Source organism: Cervus canadensis, chromosome 10, assembly GCF_019320065.1.
Source record: "Cervus canadensis isolate Bull #8, Minnesota chromosome 10, ASM1932006v1, whole genome shotgun sequence".
Classification (NCBI taxonomy): domain Eukaryota; kingdom Metazoa; phylum Chordata; class Mammalia; order Artiodactyla; family Cervidae; genus Cervus; species Cervus canadensis.
This window is the reverse complement of record NC_057395.1, coordinates 33,120,796-33,138,802: the sequence shown is the minus strand read 5'-3', so window position 1 is coordinate 33,138,802 and position 18,007 is coordinate 33,120,796. Positions and strand designations below refer to the sequence as shown.

General features: G+C 43.7%; 1 protein-coding gene across 1 annotated transcript in view; it reads left to right on the top strand.

Moving 5' to 3' along the window:
* RSU1 (Ras suppressor protein 1) overlaps positions 1 to 18,007 on the top strand; it is a 196,795-nt gene that overhangs the window by 35,754 nt on the left and 143,034 nt on the right. Inside the window, exons 4-5 of the mRNA XM_043478402.1 lie at positions 9,160 to 9,280; positions 17,609 to 17,727. Coding sequence (XP_043334337.1) covers positions 9,160 to 9,280; positions 17,609 to 17,727 — 240 coding nt within the window. The remainder of the gene's footprint in view (positions 1 to 9,159; positions 9,281 to 17,608; positions 17,728 to 18,007) is intronic.

Genomic DNA, 18,007 nt, shown 5'->3' with positions numbered 1-18,007 from the left:
TTAATGTTTTTCTTGTGATGAGAACTTCTTTTATTCTTTTATTTTTTGATGGCTGTGCTGGGTCTTCGTTGCTGCCAAGGTTTTTCTCTAGTTGCAGTGAGCGGGGGCTGCTCTCTAGTTGTGGTGTGTGGGCTCCTCATTGCGGTTGCTTCTCTTGTTGTGGAGCACAGACCCTAGGGCAGCAATTGTTGCTGCTCCCGGGCACCCATGCTCAGTTGCTCCACGGCATGTGGTATCTTCACGGCCCAGGAATGGAACCCGTGTCTCCTGCATTGGCAGGCAGATTCTTTACCACTGTGAGCTGCAGGATCTTAAGGAAGCCGGTGATAGGATACACTAAGTCTATCCTTCTAGGTGTGGGTGCTCAGTAAGTACCGCTGACTAGCTGGAGGCAGCATCGCTTTTGTCACTTACAATGCTAATGATATTTGGGGGACCTTGGCCTTTGTCAGTGGCTACTTAGCTCTTCTGCTCTTTCATTTTTACCTTGAGGAACTTGTAGATCCTGTTAAATGAGAATTTTCTCTACTGTTCCATAAACTTTATGTTTTTAAATAACCCGTAACTACTGTAATTCACTGTTTTAATTGCTGCTTTGGGCGAAATCTCATAAAATCTGGAAAACTGGTTATCATCAGTATACTTTTGAACTTCAGGTTCTTACGCTAGGATAATTAGTTCATTATCCACCTCCTGTTTTTGACCAGAAAACAAAAGTCATTAATCACTATAGGTACAAATGACCTTTTTTTTCCACCTCAATATAAAATTCTGAAGAGCATAATTATTTGCCAGAGTGAGGAGATTCTTCTTTACATGTGATCATTAGAATGGTTTTCAGAACAAAGATTCCTAATTTGTTGATAGAATTGACATCTATATAATTAGTCTAGGCGTCACCTCTGCGATATGAATAGACTAATGCCTTCTAGCTATTGTAGCTGAGGATTAAAAGGACTTTCCTTTCACTCTGACCAAGAATGCACTGATTCATATTTCCTATAGTTTGGTATTTCATATGGCTTCTGTTACTTTGGCATCTTCCCACCAGGGTGAAGAGGGATGGTGGTTGTTCAGTAGTATACTCGTCAAATATTGGGACAAAGCAGTGTTTGCTTTCATGATTTCTTCTCAAATGGACTTTCTCCCGCCAATGACTGTGTAATGAATAATCTCACTCATTTTCATGTATTTGGATGTTTTTGGTCATTTTTTCTGACTTCATTGCAGGAGTGTAACTTAAGAATCAGCAGAGACTTCCTTGGTGGTCCAGTGGTTCAGACTCTGCCTTCCACTTGTAGGGTCACAGGTTCAATCCCTGGTTAGGGAACTAAGACCCCACCTGCCAAAAACTTTTTAAACATAAATAAAACTTGTAAAAAATATATTTTTAAAAAATCAGCATACCTGGCTTCATTTGAATATCATCTATGATCCCTTAAACTTCTCTGTTAAAGAAATTTTATACAGCAGCAGAAGCGTCTGAAAATTTTGACTGGGCATTTCTATTTGTTATGACAACAGACACAAATCTCCCATTTTTAGTATAAATGTGTCAAATTTGGGGAAGCAGTGCTATTTGATTTATTTTGGTTTACCTTATTCCCTATGGGATCTTTGGGCTTTGTCTGGTCAGGGGTGTCCGTGGAAATGGGCCTAAGACAATAACGTTTCACCCCTCACATCGCAGGGTCGTGCCCGCCTCTGGGTCATGTCCTGGTCTCAGCCTCACTGTTGGCTCCATTGAGCCCTCGCTCTGAGGCTCTGTCTCCTTGCACTTGGGGTAGCCGGCAGCCCATCAGTGGTTCCCCATAAAGGTGGCAACAGCTCAGCCCCTAACTTGGGCTTTCAAGGAGGCATGTGGGGCAGGGACCCCTGGTTTTCAAGCCCTGGCCCTTGTGTTTCTCCTTTGCAGGAATCACCAGAGCCGAAAGCAGTGTGAATGATGCTGCAGAAAGAGCCAGGAGGGGGAGTTTGGTGGGTAGTCTTCCCGCCCATGCTGACGAAAGAAACTCCATGTGGTCCAGCCGCTTCCGGCTCCCGGCAGCCGCTGATGCCTGGTCTCTTCCTCCCCTTTTGTAGCTGAAGGGGACCCTGTTTTCAGTGCCAACCAGATGGTTCTAAAGACCAATGTGTGACCCCCACCCCCCGGCCCTTCCGTGGGCTGTGCACAGGCGAGCGCCCGTCCTTATGTTCTGCATGGCACCTGCTGCACCCAGAGCCTGTCACCCTTCACAGTTTTGTTTCTTTGCCTCGGGGGCTGCAAGATGCTCTTGCTTGAAAAGCCCCTGGATCGGCTGTGCCCCGGCTGGGCTGCTCTGCCATCGCTGCCGCCTGGCATCCTACAGTAACCCTCTGGCCAGAAGGACAGTGAGTGACACTGCTTCACGTGACCACCGTGAAGTTGCCGCCACGTAACACGGTTCTGTGGACAAGGGGCTTTGGTGCTCTTTTCCCCTGGTTGTCATCGTCCTCCCCCGCGCTGACTTCCCGGCAGTGATCTGTGTGGGGAGCAGATGCTGATTGGAAACTGACCGCAGCCCCCAGTTGTGTGATTTCTCCATTGGAAGTGCCTTTCGTTTCGGGCTTCCTTGGTGGCTCAGGTGGTGAAGAATCCGCCTGCCCTGCAGGAGACCCGAGTTCTGTCCTGGGGTTGGGAAAATCCCCCGGAGAAGGAGGTGGTTTCCCACTCCAGTGTTCTTGCCTGGTGAATCCCATGGACAGAGGAGCCTGGTGGGCTGCAGTTCATGGGGTTGCAAAGAGTCAGACACAACTGAACAACTAACACTTTCACTTTTCCCACTTTATCTGCCCCCGATGTCAGTAGCCCACTGGGCTGGCAGAGGAGTCCTAATGTGGATCAGATTGATTGTCATGATCTTGCTCTACGTGATTGGGTGCAGCCAAGGACATATGTATTGGACTTGTGATTTTCACATCACCACTGACTTGAAAGTTTTCTGGGGGACTTCCCTGGTGGTCCAGTGGTTAAGACTTTGCCTTCCAGTGCTGGGTGTGCAGATTCAATCCCTGGTCAGGGAACTAAGATCCCACATGCCTCCTGACCAAAAAAGAAAAAAAGAAGACATAAAACAGAAGCAATGTTGTAACAAAATTCAATAAAGACTTTAAAATAGTCCACATTAAGAAAAAAAAAACTTAAAAAAAGAATGTTTTCTGAACCAAAATAGGGGCCTCTAGACCAGCAGCATTACTGACTTTTGGGAACTTGTTGGAAAGGCAGATTCCTGGGCCCCACCCCAAAGTACTGAATCAGAAACTCTAGGGTATGCCCCCAAATCTGTATTTTAACAAGCCCTCCTGGAATTCTGATGTACTTGAGGCTTTGAGGCTCACTGATTTGTTTGTTTTCAAGTTTTTATTGGATTGTAGTTGATTTACAATGTGTTAGTTTCAGGTGTATGGCAAAGTGATTCAGTTACACATATACACATATGAGTTCTTTGTTTCAGATTCCTTTCTCATATCGGTCATTACATAATCTTGAGTAAAGTTCCCTGTGCTATACAGTAGGTTCTTGTTGGTTGCCTATCTTATATATAGTTGTGTGTATGTGTGTGGTCTCATCCCAAGTTCCTGATTTATCCCCCCTTCCCCACATTTCCACTTTGGTGATCATAAGCTTGTTTTCAATATCTGTGTTTCTGTTTTGTAAATAAATTCATTTCTTTCTTTCTTTTTTAAATTAGGTATCAGAGGCCAAATGCTTTAGACCTTGGTGCAGAGATTGGAATATTCTGTATTCTTGCTGTCCGGCATGGCAGCTGCCAGTGACTGTCAAGGTCTCTAAATGTGGCTTCTGTGACCAGGCAACTGAACTACTAATTCTATTTCATGTCAACTAGTCTCGACTCAAATTTATTACTTGCTGTTTTTCTTTCTTTTTTAGTGTGCACACGTGCTAAGTTGCCTCAGTCTTTCCAACTCTTTGCGACCCTTTGGACTGTAGCCCACCAGGCTCCTCTGTAATACCCTCATCATGTTTCCTCATTCCCCACCCCACCACCTCCAGACCTCTGGTGACAACATATCTGATCTCTTTTTCAATAAGCTTTCTTGCTGTGTTGTGTTGTTCTGTTTGGTTTTTTGTTTTGTTTTTTAATATTAATAGATTTCGCTATAAGTGAGATCATACAGTATTTGTGTGACTTTCTTCACTTAGCATGATTCCTTTGAGGTCCATCTATGTTGTTGCAAATGGCAGGATTTCCTTCTTTTTTATGGTCAAATTGTATTTGTGTGTCTGTGTGTGTGTGAGAGAGAGAGAGAATGAGTGTGTATGTATCACATTTTCTTTATTCATCTGTCAACAGACACCTAGGTTGTTCCCATATCTTGGCTCTTGTGAATAATGCTGCTGTGAACTTGAGGGTTTAGGTACCGCTTTGACATAATGACTTTGTTTCCTTCGATTAAAGGCCTAGAAGTGGGACTGCTGGGTCATATGATTGTTCTGTTTTTAATTTCTTGAGGAACCTCCACACTTCTCCATAGACGCTGCATCAACTTAACATTCCCACTCTAGGCTTAAGGAGCCACATGTAACTAGTGACTGCATCCTCACCCACCCAGCCCCACAGCATCTCCTGCCATTTATTATTGTGTGAATAAACTCCTGAAAGCCTTCAAGAAAATAAGTTATTGATTGTGCAATGGTTAATTTTATCCTGGAAGAAAATTGCTCTTAAAGTTCCAGTTGCTACAATAGTAGTTGATTTAGGGTCTGATGTTGGAGAGAGGGTAAGCTGTTGTTAGCTAGTGGGGAAAGCATGTTCCTGAGTGTAACACTGATTTTGTGAACACGCGTCATCATCTATGCATTGCTGGTGGCTATGCCTGTTGTACGTGTAACTCACGTGGACAGATACATGTCCTCTTAGGAGTCAGGTTGTCATTCAGGACTGAAGCTGGCCAGTGGGTTCTTAGAGTTGGAACTGTCCGTCCAGTGCTTCCTGCCCTCCGGGGCCTTGTAAAGAGATGTTCATGGAGATCAGGCGAGACCCTTTTTGTCTTGCTCCCTTCTTGAGTGTCCCCAGGCACTTTTGGTTTCTTGTCCTAGAACCATCCAGGGGCTGGTGGCTTACAAACCTCTGGAACAATTTTTAGTTCATTAGATTGAAGAGGATTTGAAGGAAAAGAGGGTCTTCCTGAGCTTGTTAGCTTGAATAATTAGAAATGCCAGAAGATGCTCCGAGATGAGTCTCTGGGCAGAGTTCCTGGGATGAATGACCCCATCTTTTTCCACTTTTCCAAAACACAGCAGAAGCTCTGGGCTGAGAGCGCCCCCAGCATTCATTCTCCGTTCCCGCAACCAGAGCCAGTCGTGTGGCATGCAGGAGCCTGGGCATCCCTGTGAGTTTCTCTAGCAACTGAAGTCTCAGAATTGAGGCAGCCCATGATACTAGTTAGACAGCAAACGATACTAAATTCTCTGTCACAGGCAAAGTTCTACATGACTGAGCTTCCTAATTGAGGGCCCCATTTCTTGCATTATTTAAATCCATATCATTGATTTTTGCAATCAGCTCTTCTCAGAATCACAGAATACTACAGCTGGGTGGAAGGGAATGGAGAAATGGTCATAATCCAGCCTTCTTAATTTAGGCTGAAGGGAATGGAGGCACAGAGAAGTTATGCGTTAAGGACACATAGCAAGTTCAGAGCTGGTCAAGAAAGTGCAGAGCTAGCCCAAGATGAGTGAGCCAGGCCTCCTGGGTTTTTGCGTCACACAACCTCTCTTTTTCTTCTCCTCGACTCCTTGTTGTCTGTAGACTCGGTGTGAACCACTGGCGGGGGTAGAGAGGGGTCAGAAACTGGACAGGTGGATGGAGAAGGAACATTTCAGATGCATAATAAGAAATATATTGATGCTCACTGCTTAGTTATATTTTAAAATGTTGCTTCTTGCTGGTGTGCCTTGAGAATTCCAACAGAATATTCTCACCAGTGACACGTTGCTGCTCCCTTTTCATTATAGATTTTCATATATTGTTCATGGATCTATGTACATGATTTAGCCACTGCACAACTGTTACTCATATTGTTAACTGGTTATTATTATTTTTTTTAATGGACAGTTTTGTTGGGATCAGTTTGCTTTCCAGCCACCAGACCTGTCTCTGGTGATCGACTCTGATCATCCACCTTTTCGCAACTTTCTTTTATTTTTTAAATTGAAAATTTTTTCTTTCTCTCTTTTTTTAAAAGTATTTATTTAGCTGCCTGGGATCTTCGTTGCATCTTGTGAGATCTTTTTGGGTTGCGGCTCATGGACTGTAGTTGCAGCACATGGGTGGCATGTGAGATCTTAGTTCCCTGCCCAGGGATCAAACCTGCATCCCCTGCATTGCAAGGCAGATTCTTAACCATTGGACCACCAGACAGGTCCTGTGACTTATTTTCTTTAAATAGTCTGCTTCTCTTACTTTATCCCAACAGTATTGAAATGTTCAGTGCTGTAAGTTTATGCTTCTGTGCACAAAATAAGCATTCTCTAAATGCTGGTTGAAAGCGTGAATGTCATCCCATCCAGATAGGTCTGAAGGTTAATTTCCTTTGCTTTTGACTACAGTGGGGGTGCTGGGGGGGAGGATTCTGTAGTTTAGGAAGAATATTAGCTGTAAAATCTTTTTTCCCTTTCTCGTTTGAATGGAGTCTTTAGCAAACGATTCACATGCGCACCAAAAATCTGGGAGAGGCTGGGTAAATTGAATGTGGGGTTATTGTTTGTGTCCACAGAACAAAGCCCTAAATCACATTTAGCATAACGTGTGGTTTTAAATTGGACTGATTTAGCAAGGAGAGTGAAATAATCTCTCATCCTGTCAAAAAAGGCGATACCTTCGGACCAGCATTTAATTGCATTGGCAAAGTAACTTCAGGAAAGCGGCAGTAATTCTGGCTGCATTATTCTTGGTTTGTGGTTAAATTGAGATCATCATTTTCTCCTGGTTGCCCTAACTTTCTTTATTGCTCTTCAAGCTAATCAGATGAATGCGGGGAGAGAAGCTTAGTGGTAGCTGGAGGGTGAATGGGGAAAGAATGAGGTCTCTGAGCAGGGCTGTAGTCCTCTGTCTATTCGCACTTGACACACTTCAGGGTCCAGGTAGAGAGAACAAATAAATGAACACCTCTAAATCCAGCAGGCACAATCTGATGAATTTCCTTGTGGTCATTTATGCAAAGTGAATACGATCCATTCCTGAAAAGTATGTTATGGAGGACACACCTAAACATGTGCTTTTGTAGCCAGATCCTACAGTTAGGGCTTGTTTGCATTCCTCTTGGCACTGGGGAGTGAGGTGCTAGAGGAGTTCCCAGTTGCCTCAATGATCCCATTAAAGCCTACCTTTTTATCGCCATCCCCACAACCAGCCTCTTCAGTAACCAACTCATCCACGCCTTGCTCATTTTCCATCTGGACCACTACCTCTTCCCAGCTGTCTTCGTTCAGACTAATTCCTCTTCTCCACAGTCCCTTCCTCTAGCAAACGTGTGTCTCTGAACTTGTACCAAGCCTTTAAAAGTAATCAGGTCATTGATACCTTAGACATTTTATAAAGCTGAAAATGATGACTCATTTGTAATGAGCTCTGTGCCTGCCACCTTACTTCTGTTCCCCTGGGAGTTATCCGCTGGGGTTCTTGATATGGCTGTCTTCTTATATATCTCAGGTGTCTGGGGACTTCCCTGGCGGTCCAGTGGCTAAGACTCCACACTCCCATTGCAGGTTTCCCAGGTTTGATCCCTGGTTGGGGGACTAGATCCCACAGGCTACAACTAAAGATCCTGCATGTTGCAACGAAGACCTGGTGCAGCCAAATAAATTAAGAAACCAAACAAAAAACCTGAGGTGTCTGTCTGGAATGTTACACACACCTTGGCCTTGGTTTTCAGCAACGTTGTCCCCAGGTTTCTCCAGTTTTCTGGGGCACCCCTGGAAGAGGATGTTGAGATGGGAAGAAAATGCACTAACAGAAGACCTAACAGTTTCTTCTGTGGTACCCAAGACCCTTGTCCATAGTTTCAGTTACCTAAATATTTTGGTATTAAGAGCTTACATGAACTGTGAATGAGCTGGTGGCCAGTAACTAATGTTTGTGGAGAGACTGAATCAGCAGATGAGATACATGAAGTACAATACATTGAATGTCCTGCTGCTGCCAAGTGAGACTTAGTATTTTTGTGGTAAAGATGCCTTTGGCTTTTAAATTTGTATTTGCAAGTATATACTGTAGGGAAGGGGAATGCTTTCAGCTCCCCAGTCACTTTCTTTAACCTTTGATATGCACACTCATGTCCACCGTCTTGCTACTGAACTGATTTTTCATACGCCTGAATAATAACAATGCGGTGATCAGTTGCTAATCTGATAGAAGGGGTGTGTGTGTGTGTGTGTGTGTTGATTGAGATGCAAAAGCAAAAATCAGAAACTCGGTAGGTTGACTGTTTTATCATGTAAGATTGAATTTAAACATCATCGTGATTTAGTCAAGTGTTAGGAGAACAGCTCTTCAGATAGCAGATTATTTAAACAGCTTGATGATACATTACTCGGGAAGGGATTTTGGACTTTACTGACTTTCGTTTGGAGATATGAGGGAAGTAGAAGGAAGAAAACAACTGGACTCGGTAGACATTACATGATTTTAAAAAATATAATTTTACATCTAGGAGAGTAAATGCTAAGACTTCTCATCAGAAGGAAAAACATTTCTTTTGTATTTTTATGAGATGATAGATGTTCACTAACCTTATTGTGATAATCATGATGTAAGTCAAATACTTAGGGTGTACACCTGAAACTTACATAGAGCTGTATGTTGATTATATCTCAATAAAACTGGAAGGAAAAAAAATTTTAAGTATAGAATGTTCTGTAATGTTCGCTTAGAGACTGTTCATGGCGCAGCTTTTCTCTTCTGCCCTTTGAGGAAACATTTCCATGTGAACTCGGTGGTAAGCTACTACTTAAGAAACTACCTACAGAAATTAAGTAAGATATATATATATATGGATAAAGTGATTGTGCTGGAGTTTCATCTTTCTCTCATTTGAAAGGAAAGCAAAATGTGTCGCTGGCATTCGCTGCCAGGGGCAAGGTTTCTGCATTCACACTCAGCGTTTCTGTTTCCACAGCTGTGCCACCAAACATAGCAGAACTGAAGAATCTGGAAGTGCTTAACTTTTTTAATAACCAGATTGAGGAGCTGCCCACGCAGATCAGCAGTCTTCAGAAACTCAAACACCTGAACCTGGGGTGAGTCTCCTGGAGGGAGAAGAAAACAAGAGGAGGAGGAGCTGGAAGCCGGGATGCGGGCGGGAGCGAGGGAGGGTTTTGCCATTTACAGGAGCAGCAGATCTCTAATTTTTTCCCCATGTTTTAGGTTTTTAAAAAAGTTTTATTGTTTTAATACATCCTCTCAATGGCCTACATTAGCGCAAATCTATCTGCGTGCTAATTGAGAAGCTAATTGTTGGTGTAATAAGGGAGTTTATTTTTACTGTATTTTGTTTCCAATAAAATCTTGTTTCCGTTACGTTGCCTGAGAAGGAACCCATTTGCATAGCTAGCTTGAAATGTACAGGCCAGTTGTAATATGGTTGGTTTTTTTCTCTCTCTGTATTGAGTAGAAATAGTGTCCAAAGCACCTTCCTTCTATGGAGGGGAGGATATGCTTCCTAACACTACTTCATTGATTCTTAACAATTTTTCCTTTTTATATTTGAGAAGTTATCAATCCTGTATCTGTCTTTATACAAAGGTGAAGAGAGGAGTTTTGATTCAGCCGAGGTTACAGAACCAGGTTGCAGTGAATAATAGTAAAACTTTGTGTTCTTATGTTGCAGTTTTCAGAGTCCTCATACCAGTGTTTGACCCTCTTAACAATTGGGAATGGGGAAGGGCAGGCATTACGGATTTCATTGTGTGGAAGGAAGCCAAGCCTTTTTCAAGAGGTTAAGTGGCTTGCTCCTGATTGGCCCTCAGGTTAGTGGCTGAGCAGACAGAGAACCCCACTGTCCATGAGACACCATACGCGCCCCCCAGAACTTGGACTTCCGAATTCCAGCTTCATTGTTGAGCTGTTTAAGGAAACATGCCTGCTTTACATGGAGGAGCCTCATCCTCCATGTAAAGTAATATATCATTAAATTTTAGCCATAAACACTGATTCAGCTAGTGATTTACATGGTGTGGCTATAGGAGCTGACCAGGTATTTGTCAATTTACTAGGAAGCAATTGTGGAAAAAAAAAATCATTCATGGACTGATTTTTAGTTCATGTTTTTCCACCGGAAATCTGGTCAGACTCTCTTCATTTGCTGTTCACTCCAGTTGAGAGACCGTCTTTGTAAGACCTGTGAGCATTCTTTTCTCAGTGTCTGAGAGGAAGTAGGGTTTAGAAGAGGGGAAAAGTCACCTGATATCAGACAGCTTTCTCTTAAAAATACGGAGACTGTACCCATCTGGCAAACCAGAAAAGAAAGGCTCCTCTGTTTATATCTCTGTTTTGAAAGATTAAGTCCTAATATTTCATTTGCATTTAAGAAGGAAGCTAAAACAAGACATATATAATGGGTTGGCCCAAATGAACTTTTTTGCCAACCCAGTACTAGACATGTATTCTTACTATTAAATTCTTCATCATTTACTAACTGAGTTGATATGTATAAGGTACAAGCGAACCACCTAGGTCCGAGATTGACTTTCATTAGACCTCGAGCCTCAGTAAGTGCTCATTTTAACACATCATATAAATGACACACACTTAGGTACCATGATAGTTCCTAGGTGGACCATAAAACGTCAAAAAGTGGGTGGTGGCCCAATTTCTCGAAATCCATGCCCCTTACCCAAAATAGTTGGGATAATCCTCCTATTCATTGGTGTATGAAATTAACCACCCCAATTAAAACTGATAACCCCATACCTGGTGCCTCTTGACTTCTGAGATGCATGGCCCACAGTCTTGTCTGTGGAGTACATATCTCTCTGAATAAACATTCTTTCACCTAAAAAAATGGTACTAGGCATAGTATCTGGCACATTTATCATCATCATTGTTTTATTTATAGGTTCATTTATCTTGGGACTATGTAAGTGCCTTTTCTACATGAGAGCCTTGCTCATTTGAAGATCAGTGATGAATGTCGCAGCCTTAAGGATGGGGGCAGAGCAGCTGTCAGCAGGGAAGTGTGCAGCTGGCTCGCTGACCTGGGGGAGGTTGTGAGGTGACCTTGGGAGAAAGGGGCCAGGAGCGTGTTAGCCTATAGGTCAGGTTCTTGGAAAGATTCCTACAAGGGGTCGCATTAGAGCTGAGACTCTGATACTGAGATGACTGACTGACAGGTAGATGGCGACACCTCTGATTGTGAGAAGGACTTATTTAAAAGCTCAGTCTGTGTGTACAATGGAATATTACTCAGCCATAAAAAGGAACAAATGTGAATCAGTTTTACTGAGGTGGGTGAACCTAGAGTCTGTTTGTTATAAGTCAGAAAGAGAAAAATATGTATTAGCATACATATGGAACCCAGAAAAATGGTATTGATGAACCTGTTTGCAGAGCAAGAATAGAGACACCAACATAGAGAATGGACTTGTGGAAGGAGAGGGTGGGATGAATTGAGAAAGTAGCATTGACATATAAACACTACCTCATGTGAAATAGGGAGCTGGTGGGCAGCTGCTATATAACACAGGGAACTCAGCTCCATGCCCTGTGATGATCTAGAGGGTGGAATAGGGGTTGGGGTGGAAGGGAGGCTCAAGAGGGAGTGGACATATGTATAGTTATGACTGATTTGTGTTGATGTATGGCAGAAATCAGCACAGCCTTGTAAAGCAATTATCTTCCAATTAAAATAAACTAACAAAAGATAAAAAGCTCAGAGCACCACCTGTTCCAGGTGCTGCAAGTTGCATGGTGTCCTGAGTGGAAAGTGTAAGGCGGTAGGAGGTGTAAGGCAGGAGATGAGGGCAGGCAGAGAAGCACGGAGTCTGCTGTGCATTCGATGAGTGTTTCTTGGGATCTCTGTTCAGGTGCTGGCCATCCAGCCCTCAGGGAACCTATATCACAGTTGGGGAAACAGCCTGTAAATAAGTAAATGTCCATTGTGGCAGGGAGTCGAGTGCTGATGGAGGGCCTTGTGTGTCAGATAAAGGAGCTCTGGTCTTAACCTGATGACCTTTGGGGATCTGTCACCGGGAAGTGGCAGGTAAGATGAAAGATCACGTGTGAAAGATCACGTGGAGAAGTTGGACGAAACCCACCAGCTTAGCATTCCTGGTGAACCAGGGTAGGAACAGTGAAGGTGGGGAGGGATTTTATATGAAAAGCAGATACAAGCGGTAAAATTCATGAGGCGGTACTGATGGCCGAAACCCACCAGGTTAGCGTTCCTGGTGAACCAGGGTGAGAACAGTGAAGGTGGGGAGGGATTTTATATGAAAAGCAGATACAAGTGGTAAAATTCATGAGGCGGTACTGATGGCTGAAACCCACCAGGTTAGCGTTCCTGGTGAACCAGGGTAGGAACAGTGAAGGTGGGGAGGGATTTTATATGAAAAGCAGATACAAGTGGTAAAATTCATGAGGCGGTACTGATGGCCGAAACCCACCAGGTTAGCGTTCCTGGTGAACCAGGGTAGGAACAGTGAAGGTGGGGAGGGATTTTATATGAAAAGCAGATACAAGTGGTAAAATTCATGAGGCGGTACTGATGGCCGAAACCCACCAGGTTAGCGTTCCTGGTGAACCAGGGTAGGAACAGTGAAGGTGGGGAGGGATTTTATATGAAAAGCAGATACAAGTGGTAAAATTCATGAGGCGGTACGGATGGGATGGTGGAGCTGAAATAGATGTACAGACACAGCTTTGGGGAGGAGGGAAGGGGCCTAGGTTTTGTTCGGTTGAGTTCAAGGTGCTTCAGGACAGAGTTGTAAACTTTCCTTTTTCATCAAACACTTTTGAGTTGCCTCTTTGTCGACTTTGGGGCTGTTTGCATTTTTGGCTCTTGCTGATTTATTTATTGTGTAACACTCTCTGGATTTAATTACCTAGCTGCATGGATGGGGTTGTTAGAGTTTGAACCCAGTTCCTAGTTCTCTGGGAGAGGGATTAAGATAGGTTTCTGTAAATGGTACTTTTTTCCTCAAATGGCATGAAGAATTGTGTCTGTGCAGCCCTGGTTAAGGCAAGGCTTGGAGAAGGACTCAGAATAAACAGACAAAAAAAAAAAAAAACACAGCAGAGCAGTTTGGCCACATGTAATCCAAGCTTCATGTTCAGCCGGAAATTGATTTTGAAGTTTTATATCCAATTTGCTATTTATTCTGATTATCCCAAAACCAGAGAGGATTTTAGACCATCTGAATAAATAGAAGGAAGCAGAATGATGCTCTTCATTCTTCCATTGTGTCATTCCTTGTGCAGAGTTATTTTTATTTTATTAAAAAAGTGTAAAGTCACATAGGTTACAAGTTGGTAATTATTTTGGGTATAACCTCATGGAAAGAGCATCATGCCAACTATTTTGGGATAACTTTTTTTTGCTATGTTGCTTGGCATGTGGGATCTTAATTTCCTGACCAGAAATCGAGCCGCAGCCCCGTTCTTTGGAAGCACGGAATCTTAACCACTGGACCACCAGGGAAGTCCCTAGAATAACTTGTTTGTTTTTCCTGGAATAACTTTTGACGTTTTGACCTAGTTAAAGGAGCTTATCTTATGAAGATTTAGAAGTTTTCATTGAGCACAGTGTTGAGTGTTCATGGTTTTTGTTTTTGTTTTGTTTTGCTAAGTGTGTGAGAAGGTAGCTGGGGAGGTGAGAAAAAAATCTGCTCGCCCAAGAGGACCTCTGGAGATCAGTGTTCCAAAAGAGAAGTGTTCAAATGGGCCTTCCTGTAGCTTTTGAAGAGGAAAATGGGGAAAAATGCCAGACATCCTTTGACTCTGGTTTTATCAAGTTCTCCATCATATGCGGGCATCTTCACATTCCATATGCATTTGAAAAATGTTCACGTGCAAACAGAACTTAAACCATTGGGCATGGTTGAGTCATTGGTAGCTTTATCTTCTAACATCTGAATTGATTGGAGAGTAAGCAGATGAGGAAGCCTTCCTTGATGGTTCAGACCCTACAACGGTCTCCTTAGGCAAGCTCATCTCTTTGAAGCTTAGTCAGAATCTCTCTCCAGCTTCCTGAAAAGCAGTTGTAGTTACAGCCATCATTCCTTGAGAACCTACCCGGGAGCCAGAAATTGTTTCCGGGGCTTCCCATGTCTACTCTCTCCACTTTCTAGTGGTCCTTCTGGGAAGGTATCCCTGTCCTCATCTTCAGTTCAGTTCAGTCACTCAGTCGTGTCCGACTGTTTGCAACCGCATGGACCGTAGCATGCCAGGCCTCCCTGTCCATCACCAACTCCCAGAGTTTACTCAAACTCATGTCCATCGAGTCAGTGATGCCATCCATCCACCTCATCCTCTGTTGTCCCCTTCTCCTCCTGCCTTCAGTCCATCACAGGATCAGTGTCTTTTTCCAATGAGTCAGTTCTTTGCATCTGGTGGCCACAGTATTGGAACTTCAGGTTCAGCATCAGTTACAGCATTCATCTTACAATTGAGGAAATCGGGTCTCAGAGAAGCTGAGTTACCCAAGGCCACCCAGTCAGCGAGTGCTGGAGCTGGACCTCCACCCTAGCTCTGTTCTATCCTCTCTGGGCATCCTTGAGTGCTGGAGCTCTCAGGGGATGTCCTGAAGAGAGGCAGCCCCCATGTGTGATGGAGATGGATGTTGATGACCCCTGCAGGGGAAGGCAGCGCATGACACCTGTCAGGACCAGGGAGCCAGGAGTAGCCCTTTGTGTGCTGGTGTCCAGAGGCACAGGTCCTGTGGCTGCTGATGCTGGTGGTAGCTGAGTCCACCCTGCTTTCAGACCTTCCCGATGCTTTAAGTTAGGGCTTTCTTTCTGCCCTCTGGATTAGCAGGCCCAGTGCTGTCACCGCTGCTGACTGCAGGGGACTCTGCTGAGTCCCTAACACCTTGGGGGGTGGGGGGGATTGGTTTCTTGCTCAGGGAATAAGTTTAGTAGATTCTTGACATGCACAGGTGGGCTGGCTCGGGCTTGCTCTAGGCTGGAGAGTGGACGAGATCTGCCTTTTTGGTGAGATGCCTCTTCCCACGAAGAAAGTCTGAAAGTGGATTTCTTGCACCTTATGTTTCAAAAGTGTACTTCTGGGTTTAGAAAGAAAAATTGTATTGGTCATTTTCAAAAATGGGTAACTCAGAGCAAGATTTAAGGAAGGAAGCGCTTGCTGTATACTTCTGTGCCTTTCTGTCTCTGACTTCTTTCCTTCAGTTTACTCAGCATCCTCATGTGGGGGTCCAGGAATCAGGGGTGCCTTGGGGCTGGCGGCTCTTAGATACCTGTCATTCTCATCAGGAGAGTCAGAGGTCCTTGGTGCTAAACCTGTGTTAACCTGACCCTCCGTTGCCATGTTCCAGAGATCATTGTAAGTACTGTCCTGCCTGCATTTCGGTTTTGGAGACCCCGTGAAACACTTGACAGAGGTGTGCTTCACAGATTGTGAATTCACAGAAAGTATCAGTTACTAGGGCTTCCCCAGTGGCACACTAGTAAAAACAAACAAACAAAAAAAAACCCACCTGCCAATGCAGGAGATGTAAGAGATGCAGATTCAATCCCTGGGCTGGGAAGATCCCCTGGAGAAGGAAATGGCAACCCACTCCAGTAATCTTCTCTGTAAAATCCCGTGGACAGAGGAGCCTGGTGGGCTCCAGTCCACGGGATTGCAAAGAGTTGGACACGCCTGAGCACGGCACAGCTGCAGCGCGGTCCAGCCAACTCTACTGGAGCTTAATTTGCTAACTGTGAAGTTAGCCGGAGACTTCATACCCATCCAGAGGTGGGCCTCACCTTTTTCCTGGGTCTCTGTCTGCTCTCAGCTGTTTCCTACGAGGCCTGGTTGGTGGGTTTGAATAGGATTGTATGTCGTGTGAAAAGGATTGGTGTCTAGGTTTATGTTTGGTGTCACAGCGCACCCCCCCCCAACTTTCAGTATTTGTCAGCCTATATTATTAAACATTTTTTTGAAATCATATTTTAAGTGTATTCAAAGGGAATAACGTTAAGAAAAATAAGAGTCTTATAAATGGAACATAATAGAAAAATATGTTTCTTAGCTTTCCTTAGCTTTCATTGGAGGGGTGTGTGTGTGTGTGTGTGTGTGTGTGTGTGTGTGTGTGTGTGTGTGTGTGTGTGTGTGTGTGTGTGTGTGTGTGTGTGTGTGTGTGTGTGTGTGTGTTTGTGTTATTTAAGGGCTTCTCTGATGGTTCAGATGGTAAAGAATCCACCTGTGATGCGAGAGACCCAGGTGTGTGTGTGTGTGTGTGTGTGTGTGTGTGTGTGTGTGTGTGTGTGTGTGGTGTGTGTGTTGTGTGTGTGTGTGTGTGTTGTGTGTGTGTGTGTAGTATTTAGGGCTTCTCTGATGGTTCAGATGGTAAAGAATCCACCTGTGATGCGAGAGACCCAGGTGTGTGTGTGTGTGTGTGTGTGTTGTGTGTGTGTGTGTGTGTGTGTGTGTGTGTGTGTGTGTGTGTGTGTGTGTGTGTGTGTGTGTGTGTGTGTGTGTGTGTGTGTGTGTGTGTATTTAAGGGCTTCTCTGATGGTTCAGATGGTAAAGAATCCACCTGTGATGCGAGAGACCCAGGTTCCATCTCTGGGTCTGGAAGATCCCCTGGAGAAGGGAATGGCAACCCACTCCAGTATTCTCGCTTTGAGAATCCCAGGGACAGAGGAGCCTCAGTCATGGGGTCACGAAGAGTCGGACATGACTGAGCAACTAACACTTTCACTCTTTACATATATATTAAAATTTTTTCAATTGTGGTATACAATACGCATAACGTAAAGTATACCATATTTACGTTTCTGTGATTCAGAAGCATTAAGTGTATTCCCATTGTTTTGCAACCTATCTCTGGAAATTTCTTGTCTTGCCATACTAAAACTCTATACCCATTAAACAATTCCCCATTCTCCTCCTCCCACCCTACCCCCGGTCCCTGGCAAACTTGATTCTAATTGGAGATGGTACTGAACTACTATCAGTAGTTGCAAAACAAAACAAAAAAAAGTGATTTTTCTTTTTTTTTTTCGGTCTCCCATTGGGAGGAATAAGCAAAATCAAATAAAGCAGACGTCTGAAAACTATGAGACTTCACATATATCTTCTGAGGTCTTATCATTGCTACACTTACAAAGAAGTTTTTCTCTAGAAGGACAGATATTTTGTGATGTGTTTGTTTTCTGTGTAAAACAGTGTTGGAACACCACCATTGGAGAAAGTGACAGCTAAGGCATTTTCAAATGTTTCATGGACTTGGAAATCACCTGTCTAGAATGACTAGGCTGGTAAAAATAACATAAACTGAATGGGATTATGGCTGGGTTTTCAGCTTTGAGCCCCTCACAGGTGACTCTGAGACTCTGCACACAGAGGTGATCTGAGCAGTCCGTACATGTTTTGTGTGTGACATCTTATGTTTTTACCCCCAACAACAGCATGAATAGACTAAACACTCTGCCTCGAGGATTTGGATCACTTCCGGCTCTGGAGGTCCTTGATTTGACTTATAACAACTTGAATGAAAATTCTCTTCCTGGAAACTTCTTCTACCTGAGTAAGAAACTTTTAATCCTATAAATCTCCTTAAAATGGTCCTCTGCATTCTAAAAGGGAAATTTATTTGCCAGGTTCCAAACTCCAAGAGAAATTATTGGACATATATATTCTTTTTTTCCTTCAGATTCCTTTGAATGTTCCCTCATAGCTCAGCAGTATGTATATTTGATAAATCGTGATCTAACACCATTGCACTCAAGTGGACTTGGTAATGTCATATTAACTTTATGATAGAGATTTTTGCCTAAATGAGATCGCCTCACATTTAGCTAGAGAGC